General features: G+C 35.2%; 3 protein-coding genes and 1 long non-coding RNA gene across 12 annotated transcripts; 2 read left to right on the top strand and 2 right to left on the bottom strand.

The window, feature by feature from the left end:
• Positions 1 to 858: 858 nt before the first annotated feature.
• Positions 859 to 10,329, top strand: kz (putative ATP-dependent RNA helicase kurz). 5 transcript variants are annotated; one of them, XM_087415464.1, is made up of 19 exons: positions 859 to 1,156; positions 3,146 to 3,213; positions 4,708 to 4,860; positions 5,023 to 5,202; positions 5,270 to 5,554; positions 5,625 to 6,000; positions 6,132 to 6,367; positions 6,477 to 6,828; positions 6,912 to 7,161; positions 7,239 to 7,422; positions 7,536 to 7,768; positions 8,053 to 8,276; positions 8,451 to 8,696; positions 8,776 to 8,965; positions 9,139 to 9,279; positions 9,348 to 9,551; positions 9,657 to 9,875; positions 9,954 to 10,051; positions 10,170 to 10,329. In XM_087415464.1, the coding sequence occupies exons 3-19, from the start codon at positions 4,786 to 4,788 to the stop codon at positions 10,244 to 10,246; spliced, it is 3,570 nt and encodes a 1,189-aa protein (XP_087271590.1). In that variant the 5' UTR covers positions 859 to 1,156; positions 3,146 to 3,213; positions 4,708 to 4,785; the 3' UTR covers positions 10,247 to 10,329. The 5 variants fall into 5 exon arrangements, with proteins under 5 accessions (XP_087271590.1, XP_011057228.1, XP_087271589.1 ...); XM_011058926.2 differs by lacking the exon at positions 3,146 to 3,213 and having other exon boundaries at positions 4,754 to 4,860; XM_087415463.1 differs by lacking the exon at positions 3,146 to 3,213.
• On the bottom strand, positions 1,709 to 3,758 carry LOC105147720 (uncharacterized). The gene is made up of 3 exons (XM_011058927.2): positions 3,111 to 3,758; positions 2,679 to 3,036; positions 1,709 to 2,615 (listed from the first exon to the last, which is right to left on the bottom strand). Exons 1-3 carry the CDS (start codon positions 3,495 to 3,497, stop codon positions 2,437 to 2,439), a joined length of 924 nt encoding a protein of 307 aa, XP_011057229.1. The 5' UTR covers positions 3,498 to 3,758; the 3' UTR covers positions 1,709 to 2,436.
• LOC147906751 (uncharacterized) lies at positions 9,881 to 11,205 on the bottom strand. The gene is made up of 2 exons (XR_015548079.1): positions 10,535 to 11,205; positions 9,881 to 10,031 (listed from the first exon to the last, which is right to left on the bottom strand). It is a non-coding gene; the product is annotated as an uncharacterized LOC147906751 (long non-coding RNA).
• A 1-nt stretch (position 11,206) lies between these two features.
• Positions 11,207 to 18,960, top strand: LOC105147721 (uncharacterized). Of its 5 annotated transcripts, none has more exons than XM_011058929.2 (13): positions 11,207 to 11,543; positions 12,514 to 12,575; positions 12,935 to 13,008; positions 13,171 to 13,255; positions 13,362 to 13,453; positions 13,539 to 13,825; positions 13,923 to 14,222; positions 14,463 to 14,591; positions 15,058 to 15,127; positions 15,212 to 15,511; positions 15,587 to 15,726; positions 15,961 to 16,316; positions 16,442 to 18,960. In XM_011058929.2, the coding sequence occupies exons 1-13, from the start codon at positions 11,472 to 11,474 to the stop codon at positions 17,139 to 17,141; spliced, it is 2,667 nt and encodes an 888-aa protein (XP_011057231.1). In that variant the 5' UTR covers positions 11,207 to 11,471; the 3' UTR covers positions 17,142 to 18,960. The 5 variants fall into 5 exon arrangements, with proteins under 5 accessions (XP_011057231.1, XP_011057230.1, XP_011057233.1 ...); XM_011058928.2 differs by having other exon boundaries at positions 14,971 to 15,127; XM_011058931.2 differs by lacking the exon at positions 14,463 to 14,591 and having other exon boundaries at positions 11,208 to 11,543.
• The last annotated feature ends 104 nt before the right edge of the window (positions 18,961 to 19,064 follow it).

Below are 19,064 nucleotides of genomic sequence, written 5' to 3'. Positions count from 1 at the left end.
TTCGATTTTTATTGTATTCAATTGATCAATTTTTTACAACTTGCGATTTTATTGTAGAACAGGCTTACGAATTTAAACCAATCATGGCCGTGTTCTAAATTTACTGCCTGCATTAAAAATGCTACAATTTACGTTACGTGTACTATAGATTTTCAGTACTGGCAGTGAATTTTGGAATACAGAAGAATTTTATATTGAAGAATTTTACAACAGTTGCAAAGCTGCTTTCTCTGCATTCTACATTAAGCCACGGTTCTACATTAATTGCAAGTTTGTTGCGACAGCCAATATGAAGCGTTGATTTCAAAATGCAAGCTTCAGATTGGCTGTCGCAACAAACTGGCGATCAGCTTGCGTCTAATGTAGAATGGGCTCTAAACGCAGCCATTGGCTGCGTTCAGCAGAACGTTTATTTTGCAACTGTTGGAAGTTTTCTTCGCGCTGATTGGGTTATGCTTTTAGATCAAGAGGAATGGTCCAATCTCAGCAGAGAAAATTAATCAGCGCTTAGTAATTTTTTAATATGATTGATTTTTGCCTTCAGTTCTTCGTTAGATTTAAGTGTAGGAACCAATCATATTAAAGAATCACTAAACGCTAACTGATTAGTTTTCTCTGCTGAACGCAGCCATTGCTATCATGTGCATACTGCACCATTAACTTTGGGGCAAGCATTTGATTGGTTGTTCTGGTTTAGTCTGACGTTATTATGCACAATGGAACCTTATGGTTGGGTTTGGAGGGACACTATTAACACTATTGTATCATTCTATCTTTATCGTCCATTAAACGTGAAACAAGGATAGTATGACACAATAGCGTTGATAACGTGCTTCCCAAACGCAGCCCTTATATTTTTATACCATAGATCAGTTTTTTTTATTCTTGTACTCTCTGAACAAATACATTCGATGCAATAAGTTGAAACGAAACAAATTTCCATTTATTTCACTTCAACTTATTGCACTTTAACTTAGTGCACCAGTTCAGAGCATGCAGGAATAAAAAATAGACCTTATATATATAGTATCATCTATGGTACCATCATGTCTAGTGTGTCCGCTGTTTGTCGTCTCGTGTGTAGAATTCAACTGAATTTTGCTGGCTCTGCTCGATCGCGAGGTTATTATTAACTGCAGGATATAAGAAGCATCGAGTACGTATATTTTATTTTAAATGTTCTTGAGATTTTATTATCTCTTCGGGATGAAATTACATGCAGCATGCACGTGATTAACCGGTTTTCGAAGTTATGTATAACGCAAAAGTCTAAAATGTAGAATAAAGTTTGTTCATATGGGGTTTATTTTGGGAAAATTTAAATATTCGTCTGGTACATGTTTATGATTTAACAAATCTCGCTATAAAATTAATCTCATAATTGTATTTATAATTTTATTGAGTAATCAAGACATACAAAATAGTCACGTACAATTTTATTATTATTATTATAAATTGTTGAAAATACTGCCTGATAACAAAGTCTTATTATATGAAAAAAATTACATTCTGAACATACTTCTTCATGTATAGTGAACTCACCCTATTTAGCTGGAAAGTATGTTGCTATAACATAAGTAACTTTATTTGGAAAACTTGCTGTGATTAGCGATGAAGTGATTAGTAAAAGTAAAAGATAGACAATAATTAAATAGATTAAGTTTTAGATATTATTTAGGTATTTTTAGATTAAATTACAAATTGTGCATTATAATAATATAATATTTTTAATAGAAAATTTTACAATTACAAAATATAAGTGGAATATAAGTGTAATAATCATATAATACACAAAATATAAATTTTAAAAACACACACACATACATACACGCACACATGCATACACATTTACTTTAGCAATAAAAGCAAAACCAATTACATAAAACGATTCTTAATTTTGTAAAGATTTAAAATTACCTTTATATTATGTACATTTTTTATTTTTAAAAGAATTGAATAAAATAAATGTGTGAAATTATTCTTTAAATTGTGGGAAAATTTAATTTTAAAAATAATATTGATTCTTTTTTTTATTATTTAAAATTCTTCTGGTATGTCAAAATATACTTTTATATCTATAAATAAATAGTACTTTTTAAAAAAAGTAAATGAATCAATTATAAATAATAAAAAAAAGCAATATTATTTCTTAAATTATTTCCACAATTTAAAAACTAATTTTTGCGTACAGGTTTATTTAATTTTTTTGAAAATATGAAATGTACTTAATGTGACATTAAATCTACATTTAATCTCTGCTTATACATTGAATGGACGTTGAATAAATATATGACGTTGAATAATATTCATTATTGAATAATAATCAATTAAATCTACATGGCATATACATTGAATCAATATTGAAGCAATGTGAATTATAATATCTATAAGACATGGAATCTATATTTCATGATGTTGCTGTAACGTTTGTAATGTTCAACGTTTTGGTGGATACATTTCTGCAATAATATCAAAAAATGTTTCTATACGTACATCTAACTCATTCACGCGTTTAAAAAGATATTCACTGAAACACTGAAGAGAATAGGACGCAGGTCTTGGCATATGTGCTCGAACTTCTCTCCAACAAGATTCAATCTCTCGAATATGTGTGTCTATAAATCAAAATAAATACGATACTTTGATATAACTACTGAAATTCAAATTTATATATTTACCATCTGCTATTTTATCAGCTTTGGGATCAATGAACTTATATGAATGCTTTCTTTTCAGGCTTTTGAAGCTTTTGTCGTTAAGACAATTGTAAGCTTTCCAAAAATGTGTAACGATACTTGTTCCAGGATTTATCCATTCCTTTATCGTTTTTAACAATGATTCTTTTGTTCCAACTTCTACTGGTACAATAAAAATTCTTCTCGTTTCCCGTTCGAAGCCACCATATATCCAGTCACCTTTAATTTTTTTAGTCACATCACAACCTTTTCTTCGGCCAATTTTTGCTCCGTCGATTTCGACAGTCATTCCTGGACCTCCAAGCTTTTGACTGCGCTTTTTCGCCCAGTATACACATACCTATCATATTAATATAATTTAGATTGTACATATTTATGTATTACACATTATAATTATAGATATATTCATATTACTTCTCTACAATATTTTATCCACTCATTAATTGTAGGTACTGATAAACCAGTTTCGTAACGCAAAAATTTTTGCCGTGTACGTGGCACCATAACAAAATATGCTGTGAGTCTGCATATTATTTGCAGATCTGTGTCGAGCCTATCAAACCATGTTCCCTTTGTGGCACTTCTCTTAAAATTACATATTGTGTTTAGACTTTTTTTATTACTTTCTTTTTCAGTAGTGGCTTTTTTTTTACATACAAATAGTAGTGTTTCTTCATTTAAATCTATAATTTCTTTACAGTTATCACAATTCATTGTAGCTACTAATAAATGATGTTCAACTAAAAAGTCTATTAAATTCTCTTGGGAATACGTTAAATGAATGTATTTGGACAATTTCATTTTCTTTAGAGCCTTTAGTCTTGCACACGCTTTGTTTACGTCTCTAATGTTTACTTGCGCTTATAGAGATGATGATATAGCGACGATGTTCCATAATATCAATATTTTTGAGTTGAGATATCGATATTTTAGACTTCGATATTTTGAAATATCGATGCTAAGTTTACATTGTATCGATATTCGATACAAGTAAAACTTCGGATAGTTTCAATCGTAAATTGTACACAACTTGCTAATTTGCTATTATTTTATAATCTTATTATTTTATCTATCACTTTTGTATATCTGTTATACAAAACATAACGTTTTATTTTAGTTCCGAAAAAGTTTTTAATGTAAATGTAATTAAGTTTATAAAATTAATTAAAAATATAATTATACAAAGAACGTGTTATAATTTTTTGCTAAAAAACATGATTCGTGATTGCCAATATTGCGATATTTTATTCACTGATATTTAGTTGTATCGGTATTTAAACCGGCGATACATATTGATATAATATCGACAATTTCGATATTTTCGGTATAATAGCCCATTCCTAGTTCACTAAGGGCGAGTTAGGGTGAGTTTAAGTCGGCAAAGCGGCTAAGTCTACTTGACGAGCAAATGAGTACGATTGGTTCTTATACTTGTGGATCAAACCAATCATGTTTAATTGCTCAGCGAGTAGACCTAGGATCGATTTCACCAATATCGGTTAGGAATCATTTATATTGGCCGTAACTGTATGCCGTATTCCTTTTACAATCAAATGAGAGGGAAATACTCGACTGTAATTAGGGCTACCGCAGACAAAATTTCTGTTACAATAAGCGTAAAGCATAAACTTAAGCCGATGAGCCAATCAGGATACTGAGATCTACATAATCTGACGAAAATAGAAATAGTAGTAAACTTATCCGTAAGAAAAATTTCAATCGGTTGGTCAATTCTTGCAAATTACGGAATATGGTTACGACCAGTATAATTAATCGACCAAGTAATCAATGTTGATAAAACAGGCTTTAGATGCTTAGGAATAGGAAATAAATTTCAACCTATCAGAAACTATATATACTAGAATGGATGCTTTTTGATAGGTTGCATTTTCTTATTCTCTATTGTCTATGCTTTCATTGTGTTTCCAGCTTTATTCTGTTCCAACCTAGAAACCACGTTTCTTAAGAATTAAGAACTTAACCTAAAAAGGAATTACTTTAATTTTTCAAGATTTTAATTTTCAAGACGAATGACTGTATTTTTATTAAAATTCGAGGTTAAATTGAAATACTTTGTCAATTCTTAACAATGGGGAAAAAAGGTTATAATTGGAAGTCAAGAGCTGTCACAAATGTCAATGTTGATAATTCCACCACTAAAGAGGTAAATTTACTATTATTATATCTGTTTTGCGCTTCTTTATGAAAAAGATAAATTATTATATTCATGTGATTGTAATTTGGATTATACTATTATTGCTCAAAATGTTTATTAAAATCATTTGTTGTTGCTTTAAATATATTGTATATTAAATACATGTTCCAGATTGTATTAGACATCCAGCATCGCGCCGAGGATTATGACAGTTGCAATGCACTTGTCTTGCCCTCTCAAAAGAGAAAAACGAAAAACATAGATAAGAAAGTAGCAACTACTCGATTGTTATCAAAGAAACGTAGAAAACAACTAGAAAAAGTAGTTGAACGAAAGAAAAAAAAGTTACAGGTATTTTAAATTTGTTTTAAATAAACATAACAAAACCTTCACTTAAAATATGATATTTATTTTACAGAGAGCAGCGTTGTTGGAAGATCTGGCAAAAGTGCAAGCAACTCCTGCCGAACTGAAACAGTATGTGAGTCTGACATCCTTACAAAACAAGGGCTTAAAGCGTCATTTTCGAGAGCTTGAGACACCAGTTGAAAAATTAAAACGCAAAGCAGATGATGAAGAAGAAAGTGATTCGACAAAGATAACTATAAACTCTATTAAAATGAGCAAGAAGAAAAGATTAGCCATTCTAAATAATATAAAACAAGATGAAGCTAAACTTGATCCAAACATAGTTGGATTTGAAGTAAGTTTTAAGTAACTATGATGAAAAAATATAAAATTATACAATAAAATCAAATAATATTTATTTTCAGTCTAGTGGTAGTAGTGATGAAGATGACAGTAACAATGAAGAAAATGAAGAACATGTTCCTGATAATACTGCTTCTAATGTATCAAATGAAAAGACCGAAATAAATGAAAAAGAAGGTGAGAAGAATCTTACCAAAGATGTAAACAAAGAAACAATTTCAACTAAATTAAACAACAAACGGGAATCTAAACAATCAGTGGAAATACGACAGCAAAATGTTCCCAAAATTCATACACCTGCTGTTTTTATACCTGTAAACAGAAAATCTGAGATACAAGCAGCTAGATTGAAACTACCTGTCGTTGCGGAAGAACAAGTTATAGTTGAAACGATAAATGAGAATCCAATAGTTATAATTACTGGAGAGACTGGAAGTGGTGTGTAAGATTATAATTAATAGATAGGTAGTGATATCAAAACCTGTTAATTTAAATTATAATGATAATATTGGGCTATAAAAACAATTTTTTATATTAATTTTCTTTTTAATTATTCAATTCCATCATAGGGAAGACAACGCAAGTGCCCCAATTTTTATATGAGGCTGGATACGCTCAAAATAAATTGATCGGAATAACTGAACCAAGAAGAGTGGCAGCAATGTCAATGAGCAAGCGTGTAGCTGAAGAACTGAATCTTTCTGAAAAAGAGGTTTCATATTTGATTCGTTTTGAGGGAAATGTTACGGAGGAAACGAAAATCAAATTCATGACCGATGGTGTTTTACTGAAAGAGGTTCAAAGTGTGAGTAATAAATTAAATTTTTGTAATTTAATTCATATCTTATTATATCATTATTATATAATTATTACATTTCATGTTACACCCAAATTGGTCTTTATTTTATTTGTAGGATTTCCTGTTAACAAAATATTCAGTGATTATACTTGATGAAGCACACGAACGCAGCGTGTATACTGATATCCTGATTGGTTTATTGTCAAGAATTGTACCGCTTCGTAACAAACGCGGTAATCCTTTGAAGTTGATAATTATGTCAGCTACACTGTCCGTGGAAGAATTCGTAAAGAATACCAGGCTGTTCAAGATAAAGCCACCGATAATTGAGGTCAAAGCACGACAATTTCCTGTAAAGATACATTTTAATAGAACAACAAGCAAGGATTATGTCAATGAAGCATTGCAAAAAGCAATAAAGATACATACTCGTCTTCCAGAAGGCGGTATATTAATATTTTTAACGGGTAAAAAATCCTTGTGAAACTTCTCTATTTTCATAAAAAAATTATCACAGTCAAATTTCTGTAGTTTTAACTATTTGTCGCAGGTCAGCAAGAGGTGCATACAGTTGTGCGTAAATTACGCAAATCGTTTCCATTAAAAAAGAATAAACAACCCCAAATTAAAGTGGTGAAAGACTCCGAAAAAAATGAAGCGTCAGAAGCACTGGATAAAGAACACAGCGAAAAAGATGATTCCGAAGACGATTCCGATGATTTCGACGCTGAGGAAGCCTTGCGTCGTAATAAACGGAGACAAAAGAAGCAGATTATACTTCCAACTATTAATCTTGATGAGTATGTACATTCAAATTACAATTATTTTACTCTTCCATAATGTTTCTCAAATTTATCATAAAAATATTTATGTTTAGTTATTCAATAAGTCCTACTGATGACACGCACGAAGATTTGATCAATGTACAGGACGACGAAGACAACTGGGACGAAGACGAAGATGAGGATGAAGATGTGATTGATTTCAAGGGACTAACAAACGCACAGCCATTGTGGGTCTTACCCCTTTATTCTCTCTTACCCGGGCACAAACAAGCCAGAGTAAATATACAGTTTAATAAATTAAACTATGATTCTTTTGATATTAACAAGTCTTTATAATAAAATAAAATAATAGACTTTTTTATGAAATATTTTTGTTTTAATGATTTTAGGTGTTTGAGCCATCACCAGAAGGATGTCGCTTGTGCGTGGTATCTACTAATGTTGCGGAAACCTCGCTGACGATTCCTAATATTAGATATGTTGTAGATAGTGGACGTTGTAAAACTAGACTGTACGATAAAGTGACAGGTGTAAGCACATATCATATTGGCTATGCTAGCAAAGCAGCGGCTACTCAGCGTGCCGGCAGAGCCGGTAGAACTCGACCTGGTCATTGCTATAGGTATCTCGACACTTATTCTGCAATTTATACATACGAAAATCTTTAATATAATAACCTTTGGACTTTACAGATTTGGGCAACTTTAGAAATTTATTTCAATAAATTCTAGATTTAGTTCAGTTTCATAACTCACAGTCAACTCTTAACTGAAGTTCAATTTATTCATTATCTCTTTCCAATTATAGAATTGGAGAGAGATGAGAAACAAGTTGAACCTCAGTTAAGAGTTAACCGTGAATTGCGAAACTAGGTCTTAGAAATTCTATATATATCGTTTCGCATAGATTATACTCATCGGCCGTATACGACAATGATTTCGAGGAATACAGTCAATCGGAGATTCAGAGGAAACCAGTGGACGATTTGTTGCTGCAGATGAAGGCAATGAATATAGATAAAGTCGTGAACTTTCCATTTCCCACGCCACCGGATACTGTACAATTAAAGTCTGCAGAAAAACGACTAACGATACTTGAAGCATTACAGCCACCTTCGAAGAAGGAAGAAGGTAATCGAATGTGGACATTTATTGTCATTCAGATAGCATCGAAAATTATAATCGTAAGATTGAAGTCTACGATTGCAATTGTTTTGCAATTGATTATTACATGAAACAATACACTGATTCTTTTTATAATGCAAACATTACGTTGTCTAAAGGAATTGATGATTCACTGTTTAGAGATATACTGCACGAAGGTGACGCCGCTTGGACGCAGTATCGCCGCGTTTCCGGTATCTCCGCGTTACGGCAAGATGCTGGCATTATCTTATCAGCATAATTTATCGAAATACACGATATGCATGGTAGCGGCTCTCAGTGTCCAAGAAGTGCTAATAGAGACACTTGACATGGAGGGTCCAACTAAGAGCAAATGGCTCCAAAAACGTCGTTACTGGGCTGGGACTGGCAATAGTTTGCTTCTTGGTATTGTAATCTCGAAATTAGTTTTTATCCATATGACGAATATAAATGAAAAACGATATACATTTCTTTTTATGTACAGGCGATTTAATGGTTTTGTTAAGAGCCATCGGAACTGCCGAATATGCAGGATCAAAGGGAAGATTGTTGCCCTTTTGCGAGGAAAATGGCTTGAGACACAAGGCTGTGATTGAGATCAGGAAACTTAGGCAACAGCTCACCAATGAGATTAATTTAAACATACCGAATTTAAATTTAATTATTGATCCAAAGTACGTTTTATCTTTTATTACAAAAATCTTTATTCTGAATATTCTCTATTCTAAATCTATATAGAATAAATTTTTTAAAGGAAGTTCTTAGACCTGATTGTTTAGAACACTGAAATTCGATTATGTATATTGTAATATGTTTAGGAAGTTTGTTACAACAAAAACTCTTACAGAATGCCATTGCCGACCGATATGCAAGCGAAATTGCTGCGCCAGATAGTTCTTGCAGGTATGGCGGACCAAGTCGCGAAAAAGGTTTTGCCCGATGAGATAAAAGAAGATCAAGATAAGGCCAAGTGGAAACACGCTTACAGGTATGCTGTTAATTATCGATAATTCAACTTCATTGAGCATATTTTCTCTTATCTCTCTTATCTTTTAGAACACCACAAATGGAGGAACCTGTGTTCATGCATTCCTCGTGCTCTCTACGGAAAACCAGTCCAGAATGGGTGGTTTATCAAGAAATATACGAAACAAATAAGATGTACATGCGAGGTATCACAGCGATAGAACCCGAATGGTTGCCGAAATTCGTGCCCATGTTATGTCGTCTCAGTGAACCGTTGGTTGATCCACCACCAAGGTAATTTTACTTTATTATACAATTGTTATTTTAAAATATGCTTTTCCTAATTTATTAATGAAGATTTTAATCTTTATTATTATGGAATATAATTTTTATTTATAGGTATAATCCAAAAACTGGGAAGATCATTTGTCGCGTGTCCGGTACATTCGGAAAAGCCGGATGGGCATTACCATCGATGGATATAGAGCATCCATTGACGGTGGACGGCGTCAAATGGTTCGCATATTTCTTCTTGGAAGGTCAAATATGCCCTAAGCTGAAACGATTTGTCCCGTCATTGCTGACGACACCCGGTAGCATCACTAAGTCATGGGCCAAGTAAATTATTAGTTTCATTTTTTTTCGATTTTATTCTGATTCAGCAGGTAGATTATATCAATTCTACAATTTTCCCAGGCTGATACCACGCACTCAAGTAATAGTACAAACACTACAGTCGCAGGGAGTCTTATCCAAAGACAAACTGATAGAAATCTGGAATTCGGATAAGAAATGTAAGATTATTTCGATTTATATTATTATATATTAGATAGACATAATTATATCATTATATATTTACATAATTAAATTTGTATATATTTTCGCGATTGAACAAAAATATTTTAATTCCAGTTTTGCTGGCAGCCTACCAAAAGTGGCTACCGGAATCCGCGCATGCAGAAGCAGCGCAGTTATGGCCGCCCTTGTAATTAACAATGTAACATTAGGAGTGTAATTATAAGTTTTTTAAATAATTAAATTATTTTATAATAGAAAAGGAAAAAATCAAAAAGTCAGTCTCAACTTAATGGTTATGCTATCCTTGTAAAATTACTTAAAAGGGAAATGCTCTTAGTCATTTTTTAATTAATTGAGTCACTTAATTGAGATTTATTTATTAATTTATAAGTTGAAAAATTTTTGATATTTTTGATATATTTATATGTAATGAATTTTTTTTTTTTTTTTAAAGAGATTCAAATAAAATTATTTGTTACCTTTTTCTTTTTGCAAAAAAATTGATTTTTATGCTATACATTCAAACTTCTCTTGCTCTTATTGTTAGTTGGATCCTTTTATCATTTATGTGAAAGTAATTGTCTGATTCAACCGCGTCGACAGCCGGCCAATCAGAAGTAAGAAGCGATAAGTATGGCGGCGAGAATCACACGCGAAAGCGGCGCTAGCCAACCGTAGCCAACCGCACAGTGTGTACAAGCTCCATGCCTCCATGGAATCCGGAAGATGTTCCCCATCTGTCTATCTCTCTCTTTTTCCCTCTCGTTCTCTCCATCCTCCGTCCCTCTCCGTCTCGCTTTTCCCTCCGGGATAACGATTAGGCGCACACATACCGAATAACATCGATCCCGATTTCTAGAACGAGGTCACCACGCAGAGGGCAACGATCCAGCGCGGCGCGGCGCGGAGGAAACAGATTCGCGCGCGAAGCGAGCGAGCGAGTTCAATCGTCCGTCCATCCGTTCGTTGACAGTCGTGTCGTGCGGGACGCCGCGCGTCGTCCGTCGCTATTGTGTGTTGTGTTGTTTACAGAGCGTTGCGAGTGACGAGGATAAGATTCATGAGATTCATCCTGCGCATCCGCTGGTAAAGTCTACTCTCGCAACGACGACGAGGCACGCGAATTGTGGACGCGTCCACGCTTCGTTGCTGTCACCCTGTCTCATTTTCCCTCGTCTCGGTTTCTCCCCTCTTTCTGTCTCTGTGTCTGTGTGTGCGCGCGTGTCTCTCCGCCTCTCGTTCTCGCGCGGTTGAAAATGACGGTCCGCACCGCACATCCTCGCTGGTGGCGGTGTATCGTTTCCGTCAACGTCTGTCGCGTCGACGACGCGGAGTGAACTCGTCGCATCCACCGCGAAGAGCGTCCGTACTACCTAATAGTTGGATTCAGGCCAAACCTCTGGAAAGCGAAAAAACATGGATGCGACGATAGAGCGGGAGTGTAGCGCGTTGGGCGGTTTGTTTCAGCAGATTGTCACTGACATGAAGGTGAGAAACGTCCGTTTTATTTGGGCTCGACCGATCATCCTCGACGTCATTCGCGCTTCGCATCATCTTTTATATTTTAGGTCGATGTCTGTCGAAATGTTTACTCTGATCCTCTTGGTTTAGACATTTTATAATTCCTGAGGATTTTGAATTTAAAAATTTATCTTGCTATCATTTATTTTCCTTTTTACCTGAGAATCCCGATTGTATTATATTTATTGAACTCCTCTGTGTAATGAAATTATCTCTTTTTCAAGATTTTAGCGTTCCTGAAGATTTGTTAGTTTTTGACTTTACAGAGCTTTTGGAAGGAATATTTTGGATATTTTACTTTATATGTTTAACGTTTCAATTGTGATTTATTAAAGATGTATAAATTGGATGATATGAGTAAAAATGGAGCAACTATTTGTAACAAGTAAATTTAAGTGTTTCTTTTAAATAACTATCTTTTGTATATTTATTTTGTTTTTAATTGCAACGCATTTATTTTATAGTTCAAAGCACTTACTTGCAAATGTCATTATTGTTAGGAGGCTAATTTTACTAATTGATGCTCTTTTGTTTATACTTTATAATTTCTGTAACTTCTTGTAAAAGCAAATGCTTTAACTTTTAAGTATAAACAAAATATCCTAATGTTATTCAAAACATTAAAATGTTTGCTTTGAGAAATCAGGAGCAAAAATTTTTTTCCTCTATTCCTATGAGTTAGTTTCTCTTATGAATCATAGCTATGTGTTAAGAAATCGTAATTCTAGTATTATATAAACTAGTATTTTATATACATACACACGTACACATTATTGAAAAAAATATGCAGGGGCGTGTGTGATTATGTTATCTATTACCAGTATATCAGTCCAGATTGCTGTTTGACTAATAAAAACTAATATTAGAACTACGTTGATATTAATAAAAAAAAATTAAAAATCTTGTATGCATTGTGATACGCTATTTCTCTTTATAGAATGGAGCACCACTTTGGGAAGATTTGATTTCAAAAGCTACAAAGCTACACGCAAGTTTGAGGTGAAGAGATTTACATAATTTCAAATATATATTATATTTTATTTTATAATAATTAAGATTTTCCCCACACTAGCACATTTTTATTATATTAGGCGTAGTAAAAAGAAATCCATTATTTTTCTCGTCTACGCGTGATACAGATTACTAAAGCCATCTATTGGAAAAATAATGGATTTCTTTTTACTATATCTAATATGTTTATTACATATTTTATATTAAATAGCTTCAACATTAAGAGAGATTTTACACAATTGTTTTATGTGTTGCATATTTTTTATAAAATAAATATTGAAATTGTATGATTCAGAATACTTAAAAATTTTTATCTTTAATGTAAGACATATAATATATTATTGCAGAGCTGCCATTTTGGCTATTTCCGCATATCTTGAGGCTTTTCAGAAAATAGCAGATGCTGCGACAAATGCCAGAGGTAAGCCTCAATTAATTAATTAATTAATGACAATAAATCTTTTATATATTGTCTATATTTGAATTATTAAATGTCTGTATTAAATAAATTAAAATGAATAAAATATAAAATAAAAATATAAAATATAAAATAAAGCAATATTAAAATAACATTGTTATTAAGGTGCAACTAAGGAAATCGGAACAGCACTGACACGAATATGTTTGAGACATAAAGCGGTGGAAACTCGTATGAAGTCATTTACTAGGTATGTTAAAATATTCTGTGTACAACTTCATTAATTTTTTTTTTATTTTTATTCAATTAATATCCGAATATTCTTTGCACTCGTATCTACTGTTTGTTTTTTTAAGCGCTATTATGGACTGTTTGGTGCTGCCTTTACAAGAGAAATTGGAAGATTGGAAGAAGTCTTTGATCAATTTAGACAAAGAACATGCCAAAGGTTTTAACGATTATTATAGTAATTTGATGAACTACATTTTCAAGAAGCGTCGTCCTTCTGTAATTCGATATCTCGCTATTTTTAGAATTCAAAAAGGCAAGGGCGGAGCTAAAGAAACGCTCCACTGATACTCTACGTTTGCAAAAGAAGAAAGCACGAAAGGTTCAAGTTCACTTACATGTTCAAGGACAGTCTCAAAGCCACGGGACATGTTCTGATGTGGAGCTCAATAGGATGTTAGAGTCATCAGCGGCGGTTGTTCAGGAGAAAAGACTGAGTTTAGAAGAAACGGAACGAAAAGCCGTCCGTGCGGCCCTTCTCGAAGAGAGGGGCAGATTTTGTCTCCTTGCCCGATTCCTGAAACCCGTACTCGTTAGTAGATACTTTAAAGATATACGTATATATACATTCGTTAACTGACGTACAATACGATGTATACACATATATAAATGCATAATCAACCATTTAGGATGAGGAGATAGCGATGTTAATGGAATTGACGCATCTGCAAGAAGTCTCGGATCAATTGCAAAGACACGCCGCGTCGCCGCATCATTTACCGCCTGCATCCGAGCAGGTAATAACGGACATAAAAGGTTGCGACGTTACTCAGTGGTCATTGGCTACACCGCCATCGAGTCCATCTTTGTCTCTCGGATCGAGGAAGAGTTCTATGTGTTCGATCAGTTCTCTAACTAGTAGCAGTAGTGGATCTTGTAAAAGCCATCCGAGCCCATCTGGACATCCGTGGCATAGATCGCTTTCTCAGGTAATTACGCGTCGGCAGTATCTTTCGTTTCTTCTGTCTTTTTCCTCTTTTTTCTCACCTTGTTTTTTTTTTACGGATTGATTCATTAGATGTTTTTTTATGTCGCATGACATAGTAACACCGTTAGTGCATCAGCTGCAATGCACCTAGTAATCACGAATATAGATTTTACAGCACGAATTAATTGCTACATTTGCTCGAGCTTATTGTATGTGGTAGTCGATGTTGTACTCGTTGTAGCCATTTGGTGTCAGACCCGCCAGCATCAGCGGCATCACGACGTTGCGCCATTTGACTAGTGGCAGTTCCCGCGACTCCGGTTTTACATCACAGGATACGTTGTACAACCAACCGATTTCCGAACATCAGGTAACATCGTTTAGTGATTAGTAGAATTACACGATGAATAGTCTTCTCCGGACGGACGATGTGCAACGAAAGTCAGTCGCCTCCAACGACGAGCTCTTAAAAAAAAATATTCAATTTTTAAAACAGTTTCAGGATTAAACATTAATTCCATAATTTCTATGAAATATTCACGTTAAAATTACAATGGCACAATATGGAAGATTCAAAGTGTGAGACCTTACAAGTTTCCGCCGCCTAGTGATCATGCTGCTAGATCTGCTTATATTCCCAGTTTTAAACGAATTCTATAGTTTAACTTCAAGAATGCATTTTCACACGTTCTATCTTGTTCTGCTCTTTCTCGTTGGCGATCGGTTAAAAAGGAGGCTCGTGTTTTTAGGTATCGAATGTGTCTTCTCTAAGTAATCAAAGTACCGGTTGTACTGTAACGCGACCCGTGACAACTTCTACTTGGCCTGATTTGCAGGAAACGTCTGTTCAGTACGATCGACAAAATCCGGGAGCGGTGAACGAACGACCACATACTATTTCCTCCGGTAAGTAATATTTATATATATATACTTGTCATAATTTGATTCGTAATTCCGATTTAATTACAAGTTTTTTTTTATTTATTTCAGCGTACGAAAAGGGACATCAAAGACCGGCGCTCAGCGTTTACACATTCCAAGCTCCGGATCGTGACGGTAATAGTTGCTGTCACAGCCAGCCTGCCTCTCCGGTTTCCTCTTCCTCTTCATGTTCTTCCTCGAATCAGCAGCTGTCCAGGGTGCAGCTTCGAAGAAATAATGGCGGCAATCGTCCACCTATACCGAATAGGTGTTCTAGTTTGGAACGACCAACGATTCCAGTTAAAAATGAGCCGCCTGGAAGTCCTCGAGGAAAGCCGAAATTACCTCTTCCTGCTCATTTGGCAAAAGGTTTGTTTAACATCGATACGTAAACTACGTGAGCTACGATTCGATGTGAGACTTACCGTTATAACGGTCCTGTAGAATTGGCAAGCCATCAGCTCCAACAACCAATGTACGTAAATATGCACGAGTTGGCGAATCTAGCTGCTAGTCGTGCTCAGGAGATGCAACTTCCACCGCCTCCTCCTCCAGCATCATTAACAACACCAGGAACTGACAAGGTATACCAAAAAAGCGACAAAGTATAAAGTCTAAAGATCAGACTAGAGAGAGGATTGAGATTGAAATAGAAATTAATTAATTAGAAGAAACAAAATTAGTATAGTAAGTTTAATAAACTTTGCTTTGATTAGTCAAATTCAGTTTCAATCTCAGTCTAATTTGATACAGGCATAGATATACAATATTTTGAACAAATATTTTCGATTTTGCTTACGTTTCGCTGAATCATGTAGATCGAAGTCCCGGAGAAAGACGCCGGCAGTCAGACATCCGAGTCCAGTTTGGAATCCAGCAGTGGATACGGAAGCCAAAATACTTTGCCACACTCTCATTCGCTTCACAATCAAAACGAGAACACGTGGAACGTACCTGGCGCCGCATCTACGTTAGTGACACGTAGAGGGTCGGCTCAGCAGACGAGCAGACCACCGCCACCGACAAGACGCACATCCACTGTCATTACCGTACCTCCTTCATCCGTTAATGAAGATCGGGGCGAGAATGTTTGCGATGAAACAGAGAATCTTCCTCCGCCACCTGCGTTCCTTCTCGAAAGCTCTTCGCCCACGGTCAGCCCTACGCCTCAGAGGTGAAGATCGACGTTGCTTAATATTTTCAGCTACAATAAACTCTATAATTGAAAGTTTCAATGCCGCGATTTAATCTCTTTCCAATTTTTATCCGTAATTCTACTTAATGTTTTATTTTTTGTAGATCCATCTCGGTTTCCGAGACAGTGAGAACTCTGACCGAGCTTCGTCATACACCAGCCAGTCCGTCGCTCTTACGAAAGGCTACTGGACAGCAGCAGGGGCACAATAATCCTTCGAGCATCATCCAACATAACGCCGTGCTGCAGATAACTCGTTCATCGGTTGAACGTTCCTGCTCGGCTGTTCGTTCGTCGTCCCAAGAACGCGGATCTGTCAGCGCACAAACCACCAATGTAGCCAGTGGTACTATCATCAGTCAAGCTGGACAAGCTACAAGCCAAGGACAGGGACCAGGCGGCGTAGGCCAGGGTTTCATGGCAGTGCTCAACGCTAAACTTATTGGTACCATGAGCGGCAATACTACGGCGGGCGTAAACATGAGCCCAAAGTCTCTTAGGAAACAGCAGCTCTTGGAACAGCAGCAGCAGCAACAGCAACAGCAACAGTCCAAGAATGTCAAAACGGCGGCTTCCGGCTTTCTCGAGACGCTGAACGCTAAATTGGCGCAACAGCAACAGGCTCTGCAGCAGGTGGGGAATACGAGCAGATCCGCAAGTATCAGGCGCATCATGGGCAATCGCGTGCCCATTATGGATCCTCTGCAAATGAGAGACTCCCTCATGGATCAGATTAGACGTGGTACTCCGCTGAGGAAGACCAGCGGCCCAATCAACGATCGTTCGGCACCCAAAATCTACTGAGTAGTACAGCAGCGACCTTCGCGTAAGTCCGTAACAATGTGTTGCTTTACAAGCAACGTGCTATTCTCATTCTGGCATAATTGACGCGTAAGGTACGATAAAAATCAGTCGGATAGAAACCAGTATCTTCCGATTCTTCATCTAATATTTTTGTGCATCAATTTCGAATTACATGCATAAATGTACCGTGGCCGGCGTTACGTTTATTGCGTCTCTGTAATTTAGCCCGCCCGCTGCAATTCCCCTGATAACACGCAGGCTCCATATTAAATCGATATATGATTTATTGTACAATAAAACGAGGCGTATATTGAAGCAATGCGCGATTAAATAAGAATCGGGAATAGCTTTGTGTAGGTTTAACGGTATTATATATAGCAATTATATTTGTAGCATAATATTCGAAAAGAATACAACATGTAGGAAGATTTTTATAATGCGTATTAATATTTATAAAGAAAACTGATTTGATTAGGGAATTGTCTCGTAAGATCCGTACCGATACAACGACAATACTCCAGTACAACTTGTGTCTTATAGTTCTATATTTTTTCTGCTTAAAAACATAGCTTACGAATTTTTTAATTGATCTATTATCGCTACTGCTTAATCTGTAAAACGAATATACGACAGATTCTAGCGATTCCATGAGAAAGTCATACATAATTTAATATCGAGCTTGTGTATTCGAATTGTGAAATTTGTAAATGCATATCCATATCAGTTGTTAAAGATCTTACATATAGTATTTTACGAGTTTTTTCATTTTTATATGAAAGAGGCGTGAGTCTGTTTTTGTTAGTTTAAATGCTTTTTACTTTTTTTTTGTTTTATTTAGTATTCCATGCTTAAACTTCGTCGGGATGGCCGTTTTTTTTTGGTAGTGTATTCTCCGCCGTCGAGATATAGCTCTCGGTTACGAATCGGTGGTACATGTACTAATAGTCTATACTATACGACATCTCTCTCAATGTCGATAAATGTTAATAAGCGTATGTGTCGCGCCTTCGCGAAGGTGATGTATTTTACGATCGTCATCGCTTGCAAGCTACATTCACTGCGTCTCTTGGCGAATTTAAGGGAAAATATACGTCCTCCTCGATGGGACGATCGCCTTGAGATCGAGTATAGCTCCGTTATCAAATGTCAGATGTCACGTTGTTAGATCTTTTTTTTTACACACTATATCTTTATGCTCATCGTTTACTCCGTCATTCTTGCCAATGCATATTCGCCGCAAGTAATACACTGCCTACTCCTTGGACATTCGCAGTTTGAAAACATGTGTTTGTCATCTAGCACGAGATATGGGCGGCGAATACCGATTATTACTGCCAATTACATTCATCCTTTCATTCCTTACGTAGTTAAGTTCTCAATGGTATTGTAGCGAATCAGCGCGATGAATAGTGTATAGTAAGCAATAGTTATATATGTTTATTTATTTCAAGCATTTAACTGTATACAGCGTGAATAAATAATAATACTTCCAGAGAATCTATCCATTTGATATTTAATGAGGCTTGTCTTTTGGAAAGTACAAGATTTAATATAACGAACGAAGGTTTTAAATTTAATTAAAATATCATTTCGCGTGATAGTAACGATCAATCCTATCAATGTTAAATGTCAAATGGACAATATGATCACGAATTGAAATCGTATATAATTATTAACTAAATAATCGTACATTATAACGGAATACTATTTAATGTAGCGAGAATTCGATTCGGGTGATTGTTAATTTGTAATAACTATTACAGTGCGATCAAACATGAGCAACAAATAAAGATACAACACATTCGTTTAAAACTCCAAATATTTTCATACTTATTGCTTCTATCATTCTTGTACGCGTAAAAATTGTTCGAACCGAATTTTATCAAATTTTTCATTATTTAGATTTTTTTTTTTTTAACATTG

The sequence above is a fragment of the Acromyrmex echinatior genome, chromosome 18, assembly GCF_024713525.1.
Source record: "Acromyrmex echinatior isolate Ae372 chromosome 18, ASM2471352v2, whole genome shotgun sequence".
Taxonomy (NCBI): Eukaryota; Metazoa; Arthropoda; class Insecta; order Hymenoptera; family Formicidae; genus Acromyrmex; species Acromyrmex echinatior.
This window is presented reverse-complemented; position numbering and strand designations above follow the sequence as displayed.

Bases quoted from the DNA above. Each gene is read 5' to 3' on its own strand.
- LOC105147720 (XM_011058927.2), bottom strand. From the start codon at position 3,497: ATGAAATTGTCCAAATACATTCATTTAACGTATTCCCAAGAGAATTTA. The intron at 3,037-3,110 runs GTAATATGAATA...TTAATATGATAG, and splicing joins GGATAAAATATTGTAGAGAA to GTATGTGTATACTGGGCGAA. The intron at 2,616-2,678 runs GTAAATATATAA...TTTGATTTATAG, and splicing joins AGCTGATAAAATAGCAGATG to ACACACATATTCGAGAGATT.
- LOC105147721 (XM_011058928.2), top strand. From the start codon at position 11,472: ATGGATGCGACGATAGAGCGGGAGTGTAGCGCGTTGGGCGGTTTGTTT. The intron at 11,544-12,513 runs GTGAGAAACGTC...TTCTCTTTATAG, and splicing joins AGATTGTCACTGACATGAAG to AATGGAGCACCACTTTGGGA. The intron at 15,128-15,211 runs GTAAGTAATATT...TATTTATTTCAG, and splicing joins ACCACATACTATTTCCTCCG to CGTACGAAAAGGGACATCAA.
- kz (XM_011058926.2), top strand. From the start codon at position 4,786: ATGGGGAAAAAAGGTTATAATTGGAAGTCAAGAGCTGTCACAAATGTC. The intron at 7,769-8,052 runs GTATCTCGACAC...CGTTTCGCATAG, and splicing joins CGACCTGGTCATTGCTATAG to ATTATACTCATCGGCCGTAT. The intron at 9,876-9,953 runs GTAAATTATTAG...CAATTTTCCCAG, and splicing joins ATCACTAAGTCATGGGCCAA to GCTGATACCACGCACTCAAG.